The sequence below is a fragment of the Typopeltis vanoorti genome, chromosome 7, assembly GCF_054136105.1.
Source record: "Typopeltis vanoorti isolate ZY-2024b chromosome 7, IOZ_Tvanoo_1.0, whole genome shotgun sequence".
NCBI classification, from domain to species: Eukaryota; Metazoa; Arthropoda; class Arachnida; order Uropygi; family Thelyphonidae; genus Typopeltis; species Typopeltis vanoorti.
Window position 1 is genome coordinate 52,862,415 of NC_143555.1, and position 21,652 is coordinate 52,884,066.

Sequence of the window (21,652 nt, forward strand, 5' to 3'; positions counted from 1 at the left end):
GATGGGATTTGCCTTTCAAATAGTATTGTTCTACGAAAAATCGCTGAATATATAAAATAAATATTGTTATCCAATATATATAAGAGTTGTTCTTATGCATTGCAGGTAGATGAATTCACTGACATTAAAAATTTTGCAAATATTTTGGTGCTCGTTAGGTACCAAAAAAATCAAAAACTTCATGATGACCTTTTATATTGCCAACCCTTGCCAGAATATATACAGCAGAAAAAGAAATATTCAACAATATAAATACATTTATGCTTCAAAGCAAGCTTGATTGGAAAAGCTGTGTTGGAATAAGTATGGATGGAGCAAAATCCATGTTAGGATTTCTAAAAGGCTAGATTCAAGCTGCTGCACCAGATGCAAAGTCGACACATTGCTGTACACACACAGGGAGGCTTTGGCTTCACATATGATGTCTACAGACCTAAGAAAAGTCCTGTATGAAGCTGTAAAAATCATAAATTATATTAAAGGCCATCCTCTAAATGCCAGACTTTTCTCTCAACTTTGTGAAGAAATGAGAAATAATCATACACACCTTCTTTTCCATACCAATGTTCATTGGCTTTAAATCTCATTGAAAAGTCCTTATTTATTTGAACTTCGGAATGAACTAAAAGTTTGAATTGAAAAAAACATTAACATAACTGGAAATGGCTCAGTCAATTAGCATACCTGGCAGATATATTTACTGTATTAAACAAGCTTAATTAATCTTTAAAAGGCAAGGAAATTTCTATATTTCATGTACAAGATAAAGTGAATGCCACATTGGCAAAGATGAAGTTATGGCAAAAGCTGGTTGCTAATAGAGAATTTGACTCGTTTTCATCTCTTCATGAATCGCTCGCAAGTTCAAGTGAACAAATAAATGATGACGTGAAAATTACTATCATGCAGGATTTACAAAACTTACAAATAAATCTAGAAAAGAATTTCCCTGAATTGGACATTAATATTGGGTGGATAAGATCAACAAATCTATGCCAAAGGATCTGTCACCAATAGAAGAACAACTTTTAGAACTTGGGTTTTCGTCTCTTGTAGATATTAAGACGAAGAAGAGGAACCGCATTATAGATGTCAAACTGCATCTGATATTGAAATTAACAACTACAAAGCCAAGTTTTGCTGAAAATTTATCCCACCATAAGCAATTTCATTCCTCTCATTGATAAATTATTTAAATTAAGTAATAATTTATAGTATCTTTATAAATTTTGTTCCATTAAAAATAAATCATATATGTTTTTTGTATACGTGTACATCTAAATTAAAAAAATAGACATTTACAATGAAATATACTTTTTATTTATTACTTATATTATTATTAATATTATTTTGATAAGGGGGTACTTGGTAATAATGAAAATTTAAGAGGGGTACATGGATAGCTGAAGTTTGAGAAACACTGCTCTAAAGCAAGAACAAGAAAAATCATTCTAAGTTTCAACTCTCTTATGATAAAATTATTATTAATGAATCCAGTTACAACCTTTCTAATGTCGAAAAGATAAAGACTTAATGAACACCTAAATTTCGTTAAGTCCCCAACATCCATTTCAAAGGAGCTGGTACTTACAAAAATCGAAAAGGCAGGCTACCTTGTCTGGAATGATTTCTTTATATTCTGCAATTTATCTTTCCAATATGTCAGGGCATTGAAAGATGTTTTCCATTTTGTTCCACATGACTGGGTGAGTGAAAGTTATGACAAGGCAATGTATAGAAGCATAAAAGACTTCCAAAAGATGTATGGAAGCCATTTTTAAAATCAGTAATGCTAAACCTCCAACAGACCATCAAACAGTAAAAAAAAAACTACAAAAAAAAAAAAAAAAGAAAGATAATTCTACCTGTAGATAAAGGTAACTAGACTGTCATCCTGGATATTGAGGAATATAATAACAAAATGTTTCAATTATTACAAACAGATACTTATTCCATTCTTGACAGAGATCCAACTTGTGAACTCCATAACCATATCAACAACATTCTAAGAACCACTACAGAGCTTTCTAGAAATAATGATTATCTCTTTGTTCACTTCATCCTTTGATCCCTCGATTATATGGTTTATCAAAAATTCATAAAGAAAATACTCCACTTAGAGCCATTGTGGAAGGCATTGAACCACCTACATATAAGCTCTCAAAGTATTTAGCCAAATCTCTAAAATGTTTATTCGGCTCAACCTCCTCATTCCTCAAAAATTTTGTTTCAGTTGTGAAAGACTTACATATTCAAAAAGAGAAATTATGGCGAATTTTGATGTTTCCCTTCACAAATGTGCCTACAGAGGTTATAACTCTCTTAAAAGATAATTATCAAAAAAAGTAATGTCTTTATTAACTCATTGCATTAATTTTGTTATTTCCAGTTATATGTGTGTGTATATATATATATATAAATAAAATAGTAATTACTATTTTTTAACACACAATGATCTGTCAGTTAACATGCCAAATATGTTTTAATTGTACTTATCTATCTCATAATTTATGTATAAACCAAAGATTATCTAAAAAATTTGTGATGTGTCTAATATTTGATATCAAACTAAAAAAACAAATAGAACTTTGGCTTAGCCATGGGCAATCCTTAATCTCCCATATTGGCAAATTTATATTTATTATCTTTTGAGGAAAAAGTTCTCTTCAATCCCAATAAAACTTAGGTTGTGGAAGAGATATATAGATGACATTTTCCTAATCTGGAGTCATGGACCTAATTCATTAAAGAATTTCCTAGACTATCCCAACAGTCAACACCCAAAAATCCATTTTACTGCAGAATTAGAAATTGATGACTCTCTCCCGTTCCTACATGTCAAACCCACTCAATCGTGTATCTCAAAAATTGAAGATCTCCATGCACAGTCCCATCACTGACTCTGTGAAGGAGAGGATATCAACAGAGAGCTTCAGTTTCTTCTTACAACCTTTCAGCAAGATGGCTATTCAAAACAAACAGTTAGAAAACTACTATTCAATCCACCTACTCACCATATTGAAGATAGAAATAATGAAAAAGGCTATATATTCCTATCACATATCGCTTCTGTTAGCTAAAGTTCTCAAGAAATATAACATTCAAACTTCTTTCAGTCCTATACCGAAGCTCCATTTCTCACCCAGTATGCCCAAACAAAAACACAACTTAAAATATCCTGGCGTTTACCATGTTTGGTGCAACTGAAAAATCCATTCAGTGATGCCTAGAAGAACATAAAAGAGACTGCATATGGCAGAACTAGAGGCAGGCACTCTATCTAACCACGTCCTCAATTCTGCTGATGCTAACTATGAAAACTCTTTCACTCACCCAGTCATGTGGAACAAAATGGGAAAACATCTCTTGATGTTCTGACGAATTGGAAGGAAAAATTGTAGAATCTAAAGAAATCATTCTCAATCCAGTACGTCTCAACACTAAAATCAATTATAATCTCTCAGACTGTCAATTTGCACTGCTATCCAAGTTTGGCATTCATAAGGTCTTGAACGCATGCACACATCCAACAATGAAGAGATACACAGAATGAATGCCTTTAAATGTTAATACGTTAGCATTTAATTTATACACCCTCTGTCCAAAAAGAAACCGAACTTTTCCAAAATAGAAGAAACTAGTGGTGCCTCCTGTTGTATCTTTGTTGTCAAAAGCGGAAAAATTTATTAGTGTTGTTTCAACTGTTTATGACATTTGTTTCATTAGAAGCCGAGTTATAGTGCAAAGAGTGACAGTGTGTTTTGACGAACAGTCAGAAAATGAGTTTCAAACAGAGAACTGCGATTGACTTTTGTGTTAAACTAGGTAAAGTTTTACCGAAACGCATCATATGCTTCAAAAAGCATACAGTGATGAATACTTATCTCGTACTCAGGTTTACGAGTGGATTAAATGATTTCAAAGTGGTTGTGAGATGCTTGAGGACGACGAAAAGTTAGGCCATCCAAAAACTGGATTGAGCAAAGTTAACATTCAAAAATCATCTGTGAGATTGATTGAGGATTCCAAAATCAACTGTGCACAACATTTTAACCGAGAGTTTGGGCCTTCATAAATTGAATTCACAATTTGTTCCTCACAAGTTGACCAATGACTGAAAAATGTATCGAATTGAACACTGCAAGGACCACATTAAAACCACTCGTAAGGACTCAAACTTTCTTGAAACTTTCATTACTGATGACTAAACGTGGTCTTTTGAGTATGAGCCCGAAACAAAGCGGCAGAGTGCTGAGTGGAGACCACCAGAAGAGGAGCATCCGGAAAAAAAAAGTCACTTGGAGAAGTTAAAAGTAAAGACAATGCTGATTTGTTTCTATGATATCCACAAAGAATTCCTTCTGTCTGGACAGATGGTCAATGGTGAGTTTTATCTCGAAGTTTTGAAGCGATTGATAGTGAGAATTCGTTGCGTATGGCATGGATATCATAACGACTGACCGTTCATCAAAACACAGTCAATCTTGGCACTATAACTCAGCTTCTAATGAAACAAATGTCATAAACAGTTGACACAACACTAATGAAGGTTGCTGCTTTTGACAACAAAACGATACAACAGGTGGTGCCACTAGTATCTTATATTTTCAAAAAGTCATCAAATTCTTGCCATGTACCCTCAAGGGGTGTACAGGATATGATAGCACTACATGAAAAATTTACATCATTACCATCTATCTATCATTTTCCTCCAATAAGCCTGTTACTTGTCAAGACTCCAACATTATCAGATCTAATATTTCTATCGTTTAAGGCACTTTGTACTGTATCAATCCATCTATATCTTGGTCTTCCTCTGGGTCGTTTTCCTGCCAACCTGGCTGAGAACACTTGTTTTGCTAATCTTTCTTCGCCCATTCTGTTTAAGTGACCATACCACCTGAGATTAGCTCTGCTAACGCATTCTGACAATGTCAAGTTCTTTCCTAATATCCTCGTTTTTAATATGATATTGCCATTGATGCCATCTGTTAATGCCCATGATCTTTCTCATGACTCTCATATCAGCAGTCTGTAGTCTTTGGTCAAGTGTTTTACTTCTGACCCAGCTCTCAGATCCATCAGTTAAAATTAGTTTAAACACTGTCGTATACAGCTAATTTAGTATTTTGGCTAATTTCCCTCTTATTCCATATAAATTTATTCAGTTGACTTCCTAGCATACCAGCCTTGTTGATTCTGTTGTCTATTTCCATATTTAACTTGCAATCTTCACTAAAAATCAGGCCTAAGGTAGATGAAATGTTTTACTTGTTCTGTAAGCTCTCCATTCATAATGCAGTTGATATTTTCAATGTTTCTGCCTATTTTCATTGTCTTTGTTTTTTTAATGCTGACCTTCATACCATATCTATTACAACAGTTATTCAATGTAGTCAGGGAATCTTGCAGATCTGTAGCAGATTTATTTAGAAGTATAACATCGTCTGAATAAAGCAAAGAGCTAACATTAACATTTCCAATTTTGATATCAGGTTTAATACCACTTTCCTTTATAATACGATCCATATAGATAATGAATAACAGAGGGGATAATGTACATCCTTGTCTCACACCAGATTTAACATTAAACTATCTTCCTGTACTTCCTTCAATCCTAATTGCTGATTTACAACTCAAATAAAGACTAAGTATTGCTTGATATAACTTTGTTATATTCCCATGATTTCTTGACTATTTGTCGTAAAGTGAAGATCTGATCCTGACAGCCTCTATTTGGCTTGAATCCAGCTTGTTCTTCACCAAGCTTTTCTTCCACAATTCTTCTCATTCGTTTCTCAAGTATACTAGCATAAATTTTACCAGGAACACTCAGTAGGGAAATACCTCTGTAATTCTCACATTCAGTTTTTTTTCCCTTTTTATATATGGGTACTATTGAGAGCTCTACTCCAATGATCGGGAATTCCTCCCTCTGTCCACGCCTTCTGAATTATGCAGTGCAGCCACTGTAAGACTTTTATACCACCATAATTAAGCATTTCTGGTCGAATATCATCTACTCCTCCTGCCAGTCCGCATTTCAAGTCTTTGATGGCTTTTTCTACTTAAGTATGGATATGTATTCCTGACTGTATGCCTCTTGAGTGTTTTTTTTTACTACTGTGCTATCACTACTTGTTTCATTTAGCAATTTTTCGAAGTAATTACTCCATACTTCAAGGATATCATTTTCTCCTGTTTTCATGTCACCTTTATCATCTCTAATTCCTTTTACAGTACTCTTTCCTCCATTTCTGAGCTTATATAACAACCTCCAGAATAACTTGCCACCTTCTTGATATTTCTTTTCTATGTTCTTACCAAAGTCTTCCCATAACTTTTGTTTAGCTAGTTTTACACAGTGTTAGGTTTCTTACATTTGTCTCTGTATTCTCTAAGAGCACAAGCTGATTTATTTGCCAGGAACTTTTGATATGCTTATTTCTTTTCCTTCACTGCTTCTTTTACTTCTTGTGTCCACCATGGAGTTCTGATTTTTCTATTCTTGCAGACAACCTCACCATATGCCTCTCTGGCTGAATCAATCAGGTTTTTTTTCAAGGTTTGGATCATGTTCTCAAACTCTTTTTCATTTTTTCTTCAATAATTTTTATGTATTTTAGTCTACAGTTCACATCTGAGGGCTGTTCAACTTTTATTCGCTTTAAAACTTTCTTACATATCATTCTTTTCTATATGAAATTCAATTTTATCCTGCTCAAGAATAAATAGTGATCACTTCCAATTTCAAATCCTCTGTACACTCTGGTGTCCTTCACCAGGGAGAAAACATCACTATCATCAATAACATAGTCAATGAGACTTTTCTTATTCCTTGCCTCTTCTCTCCATGTGAATTTGTGCACTTTGTGTTAGTAATAACCCAGTCCATGTCCTGAGCAGAAATCGAATAGGTATTTGCCAGTATTATTAGCTTTGCTCTTTTCTCCAAATTTTCCCAAAATATTTTTGTATGTCTGACAATCACTTCCCACTCTGCTATTTAGATCCCCCAACAAGGACCAGCTTTCTCTAAAGCCTCAAAAAATTCCTCCACTTATACCTTAGTAGAACCTTCTGTGGGACCATAGGCACAAAGTCTCATTGTCCAGTTTCCCATTCTGATATTTGCCCATATCACTCTACTTGAGACTGCCTGCCATTCAATTAGATTAGCCTTGTATTTAGTGTTGAATACTATGGCTAATCCTTCTTTTCCTTGATATAACATTTTGTATTTATTGCTCAGAAAGATCTCACCAATTTTTGTCTTTTTTGTTTCAGTCACCCCTATAATGTCGATCTGGTACTTATCTAATTCCACAGCTGGCTCCATTCTTTGCCATTCAGGCTTCTTATGTTGTTAGTACCGATCTTCAACTCTGATGCTATTGAGTTGGGGTGTGTGTTTTAGGATTTGTTCCAGTAGCTGACTTTATGCTGTTTGCCTTTGTTCCCTAGCAAAAACAACGGGGGCCTTGTTTAACCGGGCCACACCCCAGCTGGCATTAAATTTTGTCATATTGTACCATCATTTTGTATTTTGGTTTAAGCCAATAAGAATACAATTTGGTCAGCTAAATCCCAAATTGCCAGCCCATCCTAGTTCTTTCAGTATCCAGGTAGATACCCAACAGAGTGCACCACGAGAAGGCAAGGATTAGGCATTAGGTCAGAAGCTCTGGTCTGTTCTCTGCATTCCTTTAAAGGCTATGTGGAGGCCTCCTCTCAGTTATACAGCTTTGGCCCTTAAGCATCCCATTTTCGAAAAGTTTGGTTTATTTTTGGACAAAGGATGTATATAAATTTTCTCGCAATCTTTGTTGGTATTTCTGTCATGTTATGCACCCGATGAAGTCTTCTAAGAAGGCCAGACTAGTTGTGTAGTGTTTATTTAAAATAAAATAGTATCTCTATTTTTATCTGTTGGCTTATAGTCATTTAATCTGTTTAAAAAAAAAAAAAACAGACATATATATATACACACACACACAGGTATCCCTCGATGTTACCGCGTATATCAAAATCGCGTTAAACAATTTGTCCATGATCGATTACTGTATTAATAATTTATTTTATATGGTACTCGTTTAGAAAAGATAAAAAAATGAATGCAAAGTAGATGTTTACTAAATACTTGTGCCTACATTATTTACTGCAATTATTTTTATTAAAATAAGTTATCAAGAGTTGTTTGGAGAGTTTTAGTTTTTTTCTTATCGGCATAAATTCTATGATAACAAGCAAAATGACTCTCCAGACCTCGGCAAACAAGTAATAAAACATAAAGGAAAAAACACTGCAAATATAATACATGATGGTACAAATTAAGTGGATATTGAATCCAACATTATTTCATAGCTGAATATATAGAAACTAAAAGTTTTGGCTGATGCAAGCATAAGCAACCTTATGGGCAACTCGTAGTAAAGGTGGGGTAAGCTCCAGATCACTTTCCTTATATTTCCCATAATGTAAAGCACATCTCCTAGAGGACATGCATGATAAATAAGCCTTTGGCTCCCTATTTCAGTAATACATGATGGTTTATTTATTTTCAGTTACAATCTAGAAATTAATGAACAAAGAATTAAAAATAAAAATAAACCATACTATACTGACATCGGAGGTCGCAGTATCTCTCAGATACAATTTACTGTCAAATATCACAAACCTTTACATAACATGTATTAAACCAAACTGACAGCAAAAAACAGTGAAGAATATACCACTTGTAACAAACGAATGCACAGCTACTCATGACCTCCAAGCTATACACTGAATTGTGTAAGAATATTTATATTAAACATTTTGTATGTATCTGTCAGATCAGCTGCAAGCTCCACAGGGTGAAAGGCGCGTTAGTCAAAACTCTTGCCGCGTATATCAAGGGATTGCGGCAATTAATTTTGCTGCGTTAATCAAATCCAGAGTTAAGCAAAACCGCCTTAAGCAAGGGATATATATATATATATATACACACACACACACACACACACACATACAATAGTATAATTATTATTTTTTAACACACAATGATTTGTCAGTTAACATGCCAAATATGTTTTAATTGTACTTATCTGCTCACAATTTATGTATAAACCAAAGATTATCTGAAAAATTTGTGATGTGTCTAATATTTGATATCAAACTAAAAAAGCAAAGCCATGTTGGCAATGGAGCAGCATGTCTATCACAACTATGCTCAAAGATATCTTCATTAAAATGAGATTTATTTTATTAAGGAGGAATTATTCATTTGACATATGTACTGTATGAGCATTTTTAAAGGTAAAAATGACATAATGGACTACAGGACTACAATTAGAAGTGTTGAACATGAACCGATAACTGAGTGTAGAAATACTTTATCAGACAGCAAGTTCATACTAGAATTTAAACATGAAATATCTCTTCTGATTTTCTTCTAATAATCACAAGTATATAATTCTTGTTCTTATTCTGCTTTAAGTGTTTTGGTCTAACATGAGCAAAACTAATGAAAGCTGTTATGACTAACTAATGAAAATTAATGAAATGAACTAATGTTGTGGAAGATTTCAAAATGAGAAATTGGACAGCGAGACTTGTGTGCCCATGATCCTGCAGGAGGCCTAATGTAGGGTAGAAGTAGAATAATTTTTGAGTTCAATTGAGAGAACAGCTGACATGATGGAGAAGTGTGCTTTTGTTGGAGACCTAAACAGCATAGTAGAAAATTGAATCCCAGACATACAACTCCAAATTTTCCCAAAACAGAAATGTTTTGGGAAAATTTGGAGGAAAGACAATTGCAGAGTTCTGCTCAAGATGCAGACTGGTCATTGCTAACATCATTATTCAACATAAGCTGTCCTAAATTCATAGGAAGAAACTACAGTCTTATAGATTACTACTAGTTTTGAGCAGAATTCATAAGTTCCTGCTGAAAAGAAAAATGTACACTGAAGTTTATGCAAGAGCAAAGATTTAATGACTGAGATATAAACTAAAGGCAAAAATATAAAAGCGTTGTTAGGAAAAGTGAAAGAGTGGTGAAAACAAGAACTAAACCTTAGAGGTTGATTAACAAGCTCTAAAGAAAATACTGAATGACTCAGCTAGAGAAGCATAAGATTTTTGTTTGCAAGGAAACTGAGAACTGCATGATGTCTATGAAAAGAAAAGCGTCATACAGAAAGTTGCTGACTACTATGTCGCATCTTCTCCAAAAGAAGATAGACAAAAATGTAAGAAAGTTAGATGTGTAAAAGTTCATAAAGACAACATAAACACTGAAGAAGGATATTCTGAATATATCTGGAGTAACCATCAGGTTTGAAAGTTATTAAATGAGGTAGCAAATGAGAGAAGAGTAGTAGAAAATCTCCAGGAGGAATGTCATCAGTAGTACATATCAGTACTTTAGGTTGAAAAGCTTTTGGAAACCTCGAATGTAGAAAAGGATCTGGAGTAAATAATTCACTTTGAAATAACTGCAACATGAATGTTGCTCAGTAGTTAGCTATACTGCTAAGACTTTTTTTTCAGGCATTGTTTCAAGAGAAACAGAGATCAAACCTTTTGCTGCAACCCTTTAAAGGATAAAGAATGGCAGCTGCAATAATATTAGTAACAGAGAAAATCAAGCAAGAAACTTACAAAGATCAACACTATTTTTTTAAACAAGATTCTTTATTCTGTTATGATCCCAAATAACTGCCTAACCAGTTATTTGGGATCATAAGAGACATGGTAGACAGGGGTGCAAGAATTATTGACCAGTAACCATACACTGTCACACGTAACATTTTTATTAGAGTTCTGCAAAATTGAATAATGAGAGTATATGAAGAAGCCTGATTAGAAGATTTGTTAATAGCTCTGCTATTAACAAATCTTCACTCCACACAGAATTGCAGAAATAATCTTGGGAAAAGATATTAATCTGTATTGCTTATTTGAATTCAAACTAGCATTTGACTCCATTGATAGATTATGAAATACTTAGACTACCAACTGTATATTATCAGATACCAAAGCGTGCGATAATTGAATATCAGTACACAACTATTTAGTGCGAAGAGGAGGAGTGATGCAAGGCTGCCCACTGTCACCCTACTTTTTTTTTTTTTTTTTTTTAAATGTCTTTGTCGAAGATGTTATCAACAGTGCAATAGAGGAAAAGAAAGGAATATTGATAAGTGGCAGATGTGTCACTCATAAAATATGTAGATGACATTGTTAGATTTGCTATAGTGAATTTAGGATAAAAAAGACTCACCTTTCCCACTGCATTCCCAGGAAATTATAACTGATGACAGTTATAATTTAATCTAAAAAACTAAATCACAGTATTACATTTTCTTTAATGTATTTTTTCAATTTTATAAAGGAAAATTTGCAGAACAAAGGGAGACCTGGTGTTTTATTATTTTATTATTAAAGTAAACAATATATAATATCACAATAATAAATTACCAAAACAAGCTTGAATGTCAAAAATAATATAAACATAAAAAGAAATCATAAGATAGTATTCTCTGTTATGAATAATTGTTGTAGTTCCCTTAATGTAAACGAATGATCTTCTCCATCTGATTTGGTTACAGATGGTTGATTAGGTTGAAGTTTATGGATTCTTTCTTCAATAGTATCCTTTACTATAAATCGATGGATGTTGGTTTCTCTAAATAAACACAAAATAAGTGAAATATTATTCAAGAAATTATCTTAAGGACAAATAAGTTTTATTATTGATCAGTTAAAATTCAATATAATTTTATGTATTTAGTTTTTTTGCACATACACAAACATCACTTCAATCACTATTTTCAATGAATAGCAGCAAAAGTGTTTGTCTATGGTTGATCTTCTGTTAAACAGAAGTAGTAATAGTGAGAAAATAGTATTTACTATAGATGTATTTAAAAATTTTTAAGCCTATTAGGAGAAAAAAATAGAGGTAATACGTATATTTGTCATAATTATAGCTCTTGAAAGAAATTAAAAGCATGTTTAAATATTCTTTTCTTGATGTAGAACCCTGCATATATACTGTTTCAAGCATAATGAACTAGCATTGCACATGCAACTAGCCATAATTTTTGATTTAAGCTGGAACAAATATAAACTTTACTGGTTATGGTACAGATATAAAGTAAGTGATTTCAATAAAAGTTTGCCTGCATGGCTGAGTAGATACTGTTTCCACTTTGTTGCTTGTAAGTTCAAATCCCATTTTGGTGTGGATATTTGTGAAAGTGTAGGTAGGAGATGAATCTTGTCATCCTATGTGAGAAAACCATCTCCTTGCTAATTTGGATGCCTGAAGTTATCTGACCTACAGTACTAATATGTTACAGGTTTGCAACGTTTTGGGGGGATAGGGTGATCATATACAGTTCTTGTTATGGAAAACACTATCGTTATAATAGTCACTTACATTAAGAAATTCCCTAAAAGGTCTGGCCAAAGTACCATAGTTTCAATGTCATACTGAAGGAAATTCACTACAGTAAATTATTTTTATTATCCCTTGTAAGTTTACCATAGTGAATATTAAAAAGAAATGTCTATGATGCATTGGCAATCTGAATGCAAAATATTATGAAGATTACATTTGAGTAAGACCACTATAGCCAAACCATAATCCTCCACTCACACCAAGAATTCCCAATTATACAATCTTGACACTTTATCCTTAGTGTATGGCGTTTATCAGCATCCTTGAAGGTTAATACTATTGAAACCCTCTTAGATCAGCAGCAAGCATTAAATCCTAACTGGCATATACAATTAGAATATAAAACTAATTTAGAGTTGCAAAGCTGTCTGCTTGGCAAATTCGAATAAATTGACACATTAGAGATTTTGGGGTTCTAGCATTTCTAATCAGTATGTGATCTTGCAACTGGTTTCAAAGTATTACCCTTGTAAAGAGAAAAAAGGAAACCAGAAATTACTCCCCCCCCCCCCATCCTTTGTAAGCAAAAGTATTATATCAGATTTCCTCTGAGCAGTATTGGATACCATTACCTATGCTAGTTCAATGCTTGTTAACTGTAGATTATATCCAAGATTTCTAAAAGGTTCACAAATGTGAAGACAAGCAGAATATTTTATTTTTAAATAAGTTAATTAGCATCATGGATGGGTTGAGGATTAGATAATTCAGAAACTTGTATACTTTATCAATGGCATCAGGCCACTGATTTCACCAGACCATGCAATTCATCTGCTACCTAAAGATAAACATCGATGACCATGGTATGATAGGAGTATGCAATCCACTAAGTCAGCAATTAGATTGTTAGAAACCTCAAGTTCAGTATATACTTAGATTATGATGGCTTGAACTATTGCATTTATCCTATCTTTATATCCTATAAAAAGTTTATAATGAGGGGGGGGTAAATATGTGGTATAAAATTTGAGAAATTAAGTGTAAAAAAAATTAATTCATTAAGAATTTTTTATTTTTTTTAAAAACAATTTTCCTTAAAAAACAAAATTAAGGACACCTGGTGACTGGCTATTTATTATTAATAAAGTATTTATAGTTTAGGAAGTAATTCATGAACACAACTTACTTCATTTGACCAATACGATGTACACGTCCAATTGCTTGCTGTTCTATATATGAATTTAGAAGGGGCTCCACCAAAAGAATATTTGTAGCCTCAATTAAATTTAATCCATTGGCACCAGAATGGACAGGAATCAGGAGGGTGGTTATTTCTGGCTCATATTTGAATCTAGCTAAATTATTCTGTACAAAAAAGTAAGAAATTAGAATTCTTGCATTAATGTAGTAACAACTAATTAGAATTCAGAAAAAGTTCTCCTCTCCCACTTTTACCCAAAAGAGAGGGAAAGAAAACCTGGCAATTTATATTATCTAGAAATTATATACATTTTTTTCATTATTTTAAACCTAGTTTGATTTAGAATATTCACTCAGGATATTTCATCCTTAAAAATAAATTTTACCACTGGAAAGAAGTCCTATTTCTCAAACTATTGCCAACACTTTGAAAGATGTCTCGACAATATATTACCAAAATCTGCAAACTGGTGCCATTTTTGCAATTTGGAATGGCTTACAGCAATTTCTTCAAAATAAATGCATTTCATCCCAGAATCCAGTTCACTTCAGAAAAAGGAGACAAATAGTCTTTTTTAGATCTACTAATTCTTCAGCAGCTAATGGCAGCTTCAATTTCCAGTATTTTGGAAGAAGACTCACACAGGCTGCTACATCCATACAGAATCACACCATCATCCTAGTAATAAAAACAGATTATCAGGACTTTAATATATCATGCCCACTCTTTATGTTCAAATTAATTTCTACAGAAAGAACTGCAACATATTAAGTGAAATCTTCAAGAAAGCATTCAGCAGCTATAGAATCCCTGCCATTTCTGCTCAAGAGTAAATCATGTATTCTACTCACTTATGTGCAAGGAATTTCTGAATGGACTGTGAAAATTTTAAAGCCTCTGACCATTTTTGTGGCCTTTTGACACAAAAAAAATCTCCAACTTTCTCTCATCTTCTAAAGGCAATTTTTCATTTGATTTTCTGATTGTTTACCAGATTCCTTGCTTCTATAGTTTATGGACAGTCTGAAAGATTGCTTTTATCCAATGTAAATGAAATAAGTCATATCAACTACCATGAGCCTAAACAGTTAGGACCATCAATCCTGCTGAATATGCCATCTTCACCAGGCACAGCATTCTCTGGAATAAGATAAAAATCCTTTTATGAAGAATTTTTTGGGAAACGCTACTCCATTGCCCAAACTTAAATAGATTCCATGGTCCAGATAATACTTTTTTCACTCTACTAATCTTTCCTAATTTTTAATTATATATTTCTTTATACATTTAAGTTAAGAAAACATTGACTTTTTTTTCTTTTTTTATGATCAATATTGGCACTTTTTAGAATTTTCTGTTATTTTTATAATTTCTGTACTGAAGATATGAAACATTGATGAAAATTTTACAATTAAATATCAAGATTTTTCTCTTCATTTCTGTTTTGTATTATTATTAAACCCAGTTTGTTTTATGAATATAAAAAACACAAGAAATACATTATTTAAAGGATAAATACAAGGCAATGTAATTAAAGAAACAAACGTTTCTTCTGTAAAGTAAGAAAAATAAATAATCCTTGTAAAACAAACGCCGTCCAAAGGCCAGTAGATATTCTTGAAACAGCAGAGATGGAATGTACTATTTACAGACATAGCTAAGTTAAATCTAGGCAGGCTAAAATGATTCCTGTACCTGTACAGAGTGCATGCCAAACTATAGTGATTTACAGCCGGTCTTCATTGGTGAGTCTGTTGGTAGCCATGGAAACTGTCTAAGAATGAACCAACATAAGCAGGGATTGAAGTGTGGCATGCACACTTCTCAGGAAAAGCTGAACCTCTGGTATCATGCACTACTAGGTAGTAGATGTTTCTTGGAATGCCGTGAGCAGAGTAATACTGCATGAAAATATCATGTATTAAATACCACATTCAATTAATTTCATGTTGTCTTTAGGTTTCAATTCCAAGAATAAATTCATGACTTATTTTTCATGGTATTAACAACACCACAAACACTTTTATCAACAAAGATGTTTTATTAACGCTTATATTTCACTGATTTTCAACTCGGCATCATCAGAGCACAACACGCTTGTAAACGCGACAGTGAGTGAGTGAAACAATATAATTGCAAAAGACAAAAGATCTAAAGTCCTATTTTTTGGCAACCTCTAATGGGGGAAAAAAAAAAAAAAAAAACAGTAGTTATCCAGGAGTTTTTCTTAGGATAACCGTCTCCCAAATTTTTGGCAAATTAATGCAACCATATTTGTTAAGGTTGGGAGAATTCTTCAAAGCCATTGCTGACTCAAAAATAATCTTTCAGATCTATAACGACTTCTAAATAGCACATTCGTTTTCCTCCATCTAATCCTGTGTGAAGGAGTGTCCAAAGCGTGGTCTGCCAGTCCCGACTTGCCATAATAATAGTAGCGAATGTATTTTTCATGTTCTTCCAGGCGAATGTTCACTGATCTTCCTGTTTGCCCATAATAGGCCAAGTCACCGTCACGCGGAACTTCATACCCTCCTGGGTGTGCTAAAGGGTGAAGTTTATCCATAGGCGAGCGGATCAGAGTTTCCAGCTTGACATGAGGTTTGAAAGTGGTGCGAAGGCCATGTTTCAACAATACTTTGACTATCTTTTCCGATGTACCTCTGATATAGGGAATTCCAATGTACCCCTATATCAGAGGTACATCGGAAAAGATAGCCAAAGTATTGTTGAAACATGGCCTTCCCACCACTTTCAAACCTCATTTCAAGCTGGCAACTCTGATCCGCTCACCTAAGGATAAACTTCACCCTTTAGCATCCCCAGGAGTGTATGAAGTTCTGTGTGACTGTGACTTGGCCTATTATGGGCAAACAGGAAGATCAGTGAACATCCGCCTGGAAGAACATGAAAGATACATTCGCTACTATTACTATGGCAAGTCGGGACTGGCAGACCACGCTTTGGACACTCCTTCACACAGGATTAGATGGAGGAAAGCGAATGTGCTATTTAGGAGTCGTTATAGATCTGAAAGATTATTTTTTGAGTCAGCAATGGCTTTGAAGAATTCTCCCAACCTTAACAAATATGGTTGCATTAATTTGCCAAAAATTTGGGAGACGGTTATCCTAAGAAAAACTCCTGGATAACTGCTTTTTTTTTTTTTTTTTTTTCGTTAGAGGGTGTCAAAAAATAGGACTTTAGATCTTTTGTCTTTTGCAATTATATTGTTTCACTCACTCACTGTCACGTTTACGAGTGTGTTGTGCTCTGAAGATGCTGAGTTGAAAATCAGCAAAATATAAGTGTTAATAAAACATCTTTGTTGATAAAAGCGTTTGTGGTGTTGTTAATACCGTGAAAAATAAGTCATGAATAACCATCAACACCTAAGCTTATCTGTTAGATCCAAGAATAAATATATATATTTTAGCTAAATTAATTAATGTTAAAAGCATTAAATAACTTAACCTAATTTACATGCATGGTCACAGATATTGATATCAATAAGAAATGGACCATGCTCTTAAATACAGCTACACTTTATCTTTCTGTTATCTGGGGGGGATACACGTGCATTGGCTTTTTGCTGTAAACTGACATTAAAGTTTCTTTTAGTCTACTTAGTAAGGAGACAGACGTTAATTTATTTGTATATGTGTGTGTGTTTTAAATGGCCACAGATGACAGTAAAAAATCTAGTAATGAAGTTTCTATTAAAGGATGGGACTGGAAAGACATTTGTTCAAAGACGTTTAACATGGTAGTTTGAAGACAATTTATGTAGCAACCTTTGATGATGAGGTGCAGCTCTATAACCTTTAGCTTACATGTATGACAAGTACATGCCACAAACACTTCTCAGTTTAGTTTGTTTGACATCATGAGCACAGCACACATACTGCAAGGTGTTGAGTATAAAATAGTTAAAACAAGAACAAACTAATATGGATTAGGAAGGAAAAGGAGATATTACCATCTCAAAGTGATACTTCTCAAATTTTTCTCCATTTCCTGAAACTGATGAAGTGCAATTCATAAAGGAGTTAGAGGTCTTAAATATCGAAGACTGCCTTTTCAATTCTACATAAATGGACAGTGACAGATGAGTTGAAAAAGCAGGAAAAATTGTGTTCTATGCATAGAGTAGCTTACTGGACATATATTAATTTGAAGATATTTGCATTTGTACCTGTCTTAGTTTTTAGGTACAATGTATTTCTGCAGCAAATATTTTTGAACACCAACTCTATTGAAAATAAATCAAACTGTCTGAACTATGTGAGTTTCTAAGTATGTTTAAACAGGAAAATTATGGCATTCTGCCTAATGTTGAGCGAGTTTCTCAACGTCAAGCAGAAGTTCAGCACCAAAAGTCATATTAATTCATACCTAACTGGATGTTTGTTACATTATTAATGCCAAAAGAAAAAAAAAAATTTTTTTCCCCATAAAACATCTCATTTTATTCCATTTCTTAAACTTTCTCTCATATGTACCTACTAAAATTACACGAGGGCTCATAATATTAATTGCCTGATTACACTATTTACTGATTTTATGCAGCAGACTTTCACATTATCATACAAGATAATTGTACATATAACATGCTTTCTAAATTCTTGCTTTCTGTTTTGTAGGAACTTTGGCAGCAATATATATTTTATCTACTCAGTTCAAAGCCACCATGTATGCTTCCAGGATGGATTAAGAATGAATCTGTGTATGCAAGTCACAAATTACTTTACAACATTGTATTTGATAAAATGAGATATGTATAATAAATTCACAGCTGTATTTACTAAAAACAAACAAACAAACAAAAAAAAACTAACATGCTTTGTGTTCACATATATGTTTTCATCAACTTATACTGAATGGTAAGTTTTAAACTTAATTTACTTAAAATCCAAGAATTACTGACTCAGAACAGGGAAGATTCTGCAGGAGTAGAAAGAATGTATGGTAATTCCATTGCACAAGGGTGGTTCAAAGATCAATGTATCCAACTGTCGATCAATCACTATCTCAGGCGTGGTGGTGAAGATTTTGGAAAAGTTGGTTAGGGCTTGCATTCAGAAATCGGTTGACAGGAAAGGTCATGCTTTAGCAGCTCACATTCTGTAATAATGCTACCGCCGAGTTAGACAAGGGGAATACATACAAAATGATACTTTTCGACTTTGTTAAGACTTTTGACAGAATACAGCATGGAAGACTGTTGCATAAATTGAAAAATATGGGATTGGATTATAAACTATTATCATGGATAAGAAGATAGCTGGCTAACAGATATCAAAAAGTCATATGAGGTAGGTTCCAAAAGTTTCCAGCCTGGCATACAAAATTTGGCCAATTATGAAACAGCATGCGTGACAGATAGCACCATCTATGAGGAATTTAGTGTACCAGTTTTAACTCTCTACCTACATCATTCAGCTTTAATATTATAGCCACCTAGCATGCCACGTGTTAGTCAAACAAGTGCCGCTATAGGCACTCGTTTGACTTAACACGTCTCATGCTAGGCGGCTGTGATAAAATTTTTCTCGAAGTGCTATCAAACAGTGTTGGATGGCATTTATGAGAAAGCTCTCCTTCGTATTCCCTGTGAAGAAATGGGCTAAAAAGTTTCGCCTAGGAAGAGAGTGCATCAAAGATGATCTTCGTGATGGTCAGCCTGTGGAAGTAATGACTGAGGAAAATGTCTCTCTTATTAAGGAGAAACTGCTCGATGAGAGATGGCTGAAGCTCAAAGATATCTCAACAAGGTTTGAACTTTCTATAGCAACCATTCATTCGCATTATTCACAAGAAGCTTCACATCATGAAGGTGAGTGCCCCGATTTTCTCTCAATTCAGGAGCATCATGTGACCTGTTCCCACAAGTTTTTAGAGCTTTGCCAAGGGAATCAGAGAGAAGTACTGGAATCCATTGTCAATGGGGATGAAACCATGGTCCTTTACTATAATCCTCTTTCTAAAAGGGAGTCCATGAAGTGGTGCAAACAAACTAGGCAAAGCACAGCCAAGATCACTCAATCCATCAAGAAGAACATCACTATCAACAATAACATAGTCAATGAGACTTTACTTATTCCTTGCCTCTTCTCTGAATTTGTGCACATTTTTATGTTGGAACGTGGTGTTAGTAATAACCAGTCCATGTCCTGAGCAGAAATACAACGGATATTTGCCATTATTATTAGCTTTGCTCTTTTCTCCAAATTTTCCCAAAGTATTTTTGTATGTCTCACAATCATTTCCTACTCTGCTATTTAGATCTCCAACAAGGACCAACTTTTCCTTTTTCATTATGTCAATTGCTTTTTCTAAAGTCTTCACTTCCTCCACTTCTACCTTAGTAGAACCTTCTGTGGGACCATAGGCACAAATAAGTCTCATTGTCCAGTTCCACATTCTCATATTTGCCCACATTACTCTACTTGAGACTGCCTACCATTCAAGAAGAATAGTCTCGTATTTTGTGTTGAATACTATGACTACTCCCTCTTTTCCTTGATTGTCACTGCCTGAATATAACATTTTGTATTTATTGCTCAGAAAGATCTCGCCAGTTTTTGTCGTTTTTGTTTCAGTCACCCCTATTATGTCGATCTGGTACTTATCTAATTCCTGAGCTAGCTCCATTTCTTTGCCATTCAGGCTTCTTATGTTGATAGTACCAATCTTCAACTCTGGTGATGTTGAGTTGGGGATGTGTTTTCAGATTTCTTCCAGTAGCTGACTTTTCACTGTTTTCCCTGGCGACGCCCCCCAGCTCACATGAAATTCTGTCATGTTGTACCATCATTTTGTATTTTGGTTTAAGCCAATAAGAATACAATTTGGTCAACTAAATCCCAAATTGGCAGCCCATCCTCATTCGTTCAGTATCCAGGTAGATACCTAAAAGGGTGCACCACGAGAAGGTGAGGATTGGAAATTAGGTCAGAAGCCCTGGTCAGTTCTCTGCATTCCTTTAAAGGCTATGTGGAGGTCTCCTCTCAGTTATACAGGTTTGACCCTTAAGCACCCGACTATTTTTTCAAGGGGACAGAAATATTAATTCAAATATGTGAAAAGTGTGTTTAAGTAAAGGAAGATTACGTTGAAAAGTACACTGTTGTTCTGTTTCTATCACCAAACTACCCTTGCATATGGGGTGTGTGAATCTGCAAGATTCAAGGTAACCAGTGCTGTGCCTCAATTATCAGTCCTTGGTCCCGTTATTCAATCTGTACATGAATGACATTGGGAAGGATTTGGCATGCAACATACAGCTATTTGCTGATGATGAAAAGATAGTGCTGCTGATATATAGTACTCGGAATGATTTGAATAGGCTGGAATTGTGAGCATCTGAAAATGGCTGTCATTTCAATGTTAGTAAATGTAAGGTCATGCACTTTGGTGTGATCAGATATCCAATGTTGTATTATATTGGCAGGATTATAGTAGAAGAAAATGATAAGGATTGGGATCTTGGAAGTAAACAGATTGAGAATTTGTAGGTTGCAGACACTGGAAAACAGGAGAAAGAGGGGATGATATGATGCACTTATAAACTTCTGAAAGGGTTATACAGAATTTTAGTAGGATTTATCATTTTATGTGGGGGAAAGGATGTGAGGGCATCCGTGGAAGTTGAGAATTAATGCTGTCAAGAAGGGAGTTAGGTCTAGATTTTTCTCTTCTAGAATAGTGCATGACTGAAGTGGATTGCCATTGGATGTTGTGTGTGAATGGATTGAAGAACAAGTTTAACAGCTGGTGGAAACAGTATAGTGGCCTCTCTCGATGAGTTCCTGACTCCATGGAGGTCTCGCTTAATAATAAAAGACAAAATAAATGTATGACATATGCAGGGTTAATTAAAATTGTGATATCTAAAGGTTTTTTATTTTTTTAATTTATATACTAAGAAATAGTGAGCAGCAAGAAAGTACAGTATGCATAATTTGTACGCACAAATGGTAAATCAAGAAAGCTCTAGTATATGGGTGCAGAAATGAATTTCTTATGGTTACTACTAGAATGCATAGTGTACTATGCTCCTG

The 21,652-nt window shown here is 34.2% G+C and overlaps 2 protein-coding genes across 4 annotated transcripts in view; one reads left to right on the forward strand and one right to left on the reverse strand.

Moving 5' to 3' along the window:
* LOC150104678 (histone deacetylase 8-like) overlaps positions 1 to 18,365 on the forward strand; it is a 210,845-nt gene extending 192,480 nt beyond the window's left edge. For both annotated transcript variants that reach the window (XM_090395875.1, XM_090395877.1), the window contains one exon: positions 18,233 to 18,365. In XM_090395875.1, coding sequence (XP_090252001.1) covers positions 18,233 to 18,303 — 71 coding nt within the window. In that variant the 3' untranslated portion in view covers positions 18,304 to 18,365. The remainder of the gene's footprint in view (positions 1 to 18,232) is intronic.
* Positions 11,400 to 21,652, reverse strand: part of LOC150104679 (E3 ubiquitin-protein ligase SHPRH) — a 674,750-nt gene continuing 664,497 nt past the window's right edge. For both annotated transcript variants that reach the window (XM_090395874.1, XM_090395873.1), the window contains 2 exons: positions 13,575 to 13,753; positions 11,400 to 11,671 (listed from right to left, as the gene is read on the reverse strand). In XM_090395874.1, the coding sequence (XP_090252000.1) occupies positions 11,509 to 11,671; positions 13,575 to 13,753 (342 nt within the window). In that variant the 3' untranslated portion in view covers positions 11,400 to 11,508. The remainder of the gene's footprint in view (positions 11,672 to 13,574; positions 13,754 to 21,652) is intronic.